This window comes from Gossypium arboreum, chromosome 10, assembly GCF_025698485.1.
Source record: "Gossypium arboreum isolate Shixiya-1 chromosome 10, ASM2569848v2, whole genome shotgun sequence".
In the NCBI taxonomy this organism is placed as follows: Eukaryota; Viridiplantae; Streptophyta; class Magnoliopsida; order Malvales; family Malvaceae; genus Gossypium; species Gossypium arboreum.
Genome location: NC_069079.1, coordinates 1,479,218 through 1,481,544, shown reverse-complemented (window position 1 = coordinate 1,481,544; position 2,327 = coordinate 1,479,218). Strand labels below are relative to the sequence as shown.

The 2,327-nt window shown below is 43.8% G+C and overlaps 1 protein-coding gene across 1 annotated transcript; it reads right to left on the bottom strand.

The window, feature by feature from the left end:
• Positions 1 to 621: 621 nt before the first annotated feature.
• Positions 622 to 1,908, bottom strand: LOC128281789 (uncharacterized). The gene has a single exon (XM_053019908.1). It carries the CDS (start codon positions 1,906 to 1,908, stop codon positions 622 to 624), a length of 1,287 nt encoding a protein of 428 aa, XP_052875868.1.
• Positions 1,909 to 2,327: the final 419 nt, after the last annotated feature.

The window sequence follows — 2,327 nt, the reverse complement described above, 5'->3', positions numbered from 1 at the left end:
GAGTCGCTAGCAGTGTCACTCGTATCATTAATATCTGGGGACCTGTTATGAGGACGAAGGCAGATACAAAGAATCAAAAGAATCGAAACATTTATTTGTGTGATATGATTATGAATGACGAATGAAAGAATATTTAAAAGAATGTTTTAAGAATAAAAGAATTCGAAAGTAATCATTTGTATGGTTATGAATGGAATTGAAATGACGAGATAACATTTGCCCAAAAATGATAATAACTGTGCATTTTACTGAAATGTCGTTTTTAAACATCGGCCTATTTCACAAAAGATTCTTATTACTCCTAGGCCTAGAGCAATAAGTGTGTTTTGGACATTACTCTGAATCCGTTCTAAAAACTACAGGAATCTCTTCCGCAGTCTAGTTGTCCAGAACACTTCCAGGCGTGCAGAGGTAAATGCCCGAAAAATTCTCTCTTCCAGTCTCCTCTTCGCATATGACGTTGATGTCCAAGCTTTTCAGCCTTTCTCCTATAGCTCTCGTAATTGGTGTGTCTCTCTCGGGATGAATGATTCCCCCGGACACAAATGTTTTCGATATATGGGGGAATGTCATTGGTTCCCACTTGATTTCCTCCCCCGTTAATCGAACTTTTCTTCTTTCTTACTTCTTTTCCAGCTCCCTTTTCCTTTGTTTCGCATTCGGCTTAAATCCTAAACCTAAACGGTCTCTCTTATCTTTTGGCATTGGCGTTTCAACCTTTCCTTGCAGATGTCTCCCAAGTCCCCTTCCGGGTAGGGCCCCTCTTCCAATCGTCAACTGGAGGCTCATCCTCGTGGTTTTAGACAATTTTGGCACCAGAATTTCACTTCCCTCGGCGATGAACATCGCATTAACAAATTCCAAAGATCGAAATGAGCATTCGATTGTTTCGTCATCTGTCTCCAAATAGGGTGCATTATTGCTCACAGTTGCAATAATATCCTCCTCAGCCTTGATCGTTATCAATCTCCCTTCCGATACTAGTTTCAATTTCTGATGCAACGAGGAAGGTACTGCCTCAGCCGAATGTATCCAGGGCCTTCCCAACAAGTAATTGTATGAGGGCTTGATGTCCATTACGAGGAAATCCACCTCACATGTGTTTGGCTCAATCTGAAGAGGCACCTCGATTTTGCCCATCACTTTTCTTTCTGTGCCATCAAATACTTTTACGATGGTCTGGCACTCCTTCATGTGAGAGCTGTCTATAGGTAATCTATTCAGCGTGGTCAAAGGCAGGACGTTTAAAGTCGACCCATTGTCAATCAGTACGCCTGGCAGCGTGTACCCTTTACAGCGCGTGGTGATATGCAGAGCTTTAGTCGACCCCATGCCTCCGGGTGGTATCTCATCGTCATTAAATAAGATATAATTGTCAGCACTTATGTTGTTCACCAAACGGTCCAGCTTGTTAACGGAGATGTCATTGGCAACGTATGTCTCGTTTAAGATCTTCATTAGCGCGCTACGATAAACTTCCGAGCTTAGAAGTAAGGCCAACACCGAAATACGGGCTGGTTGTTTACGTAGCTGTTCCACCACGCTATATTCGCTATGCTTTAGGAATTTTAAAAACCCCTTGGCCTCCTCTTCGTTAACTGGCTCATTAATAGGTTTGGCTACTTTTCCCTTCATTTCCTCAACCACCTGGGCTTTTCCTTTTATGGGCTGTACCTCCTCATTCGCCGTATCATAACGCCTCCCGCTACGTGTATAGAAACCCTTGCCTTGGTCCCCTCTTGAAGCGTCAACCGGGCTCTCCTTTCCCGGCATCATCACACTGCAATTATAATTCCATGGGATCTTTTTGCTGTCTTTGTAAGGGAAAACTGTAGGTCTTTGGATTATGACCCTCGGTGGCATTTGTACTCCGGCTTCATTATTTTTGGGTCTCGAAATGATCACCATGGGATAGTTAGGCGTTCGATTTTGTGCCGTCGATTCTCCCTCCGATGCACATATATCTCCCTCTACGGGGTTTTGGTCTCTTCATAGAATTCAATTTCTTTATTGTTCATCATGTTTTGTACTAGGCTCGAACTCCACGCAATCTTGGATTTCATGCCCCACCTTGTCGTGAAACTCACAGTAGTTTCTCTCTTCTTTGGATTCTTCCCTCGAGTCCAACACAATCAATCCTCTCTTGGCCATCTCCTTCCATACCCGCCTTAACGGGGTCCTGACTTCTGCCACCTCATACTTGGTCTTCTTGTTCAAGTCTTCACTTATCCCATTCACTTCTTGGTCAGTATGATTGGGGAGTGGGTTTCCTGCTACATTGGGCGTGGCTGGGTCATCAAATTTCACAACCCCCACCTTAATGAGTC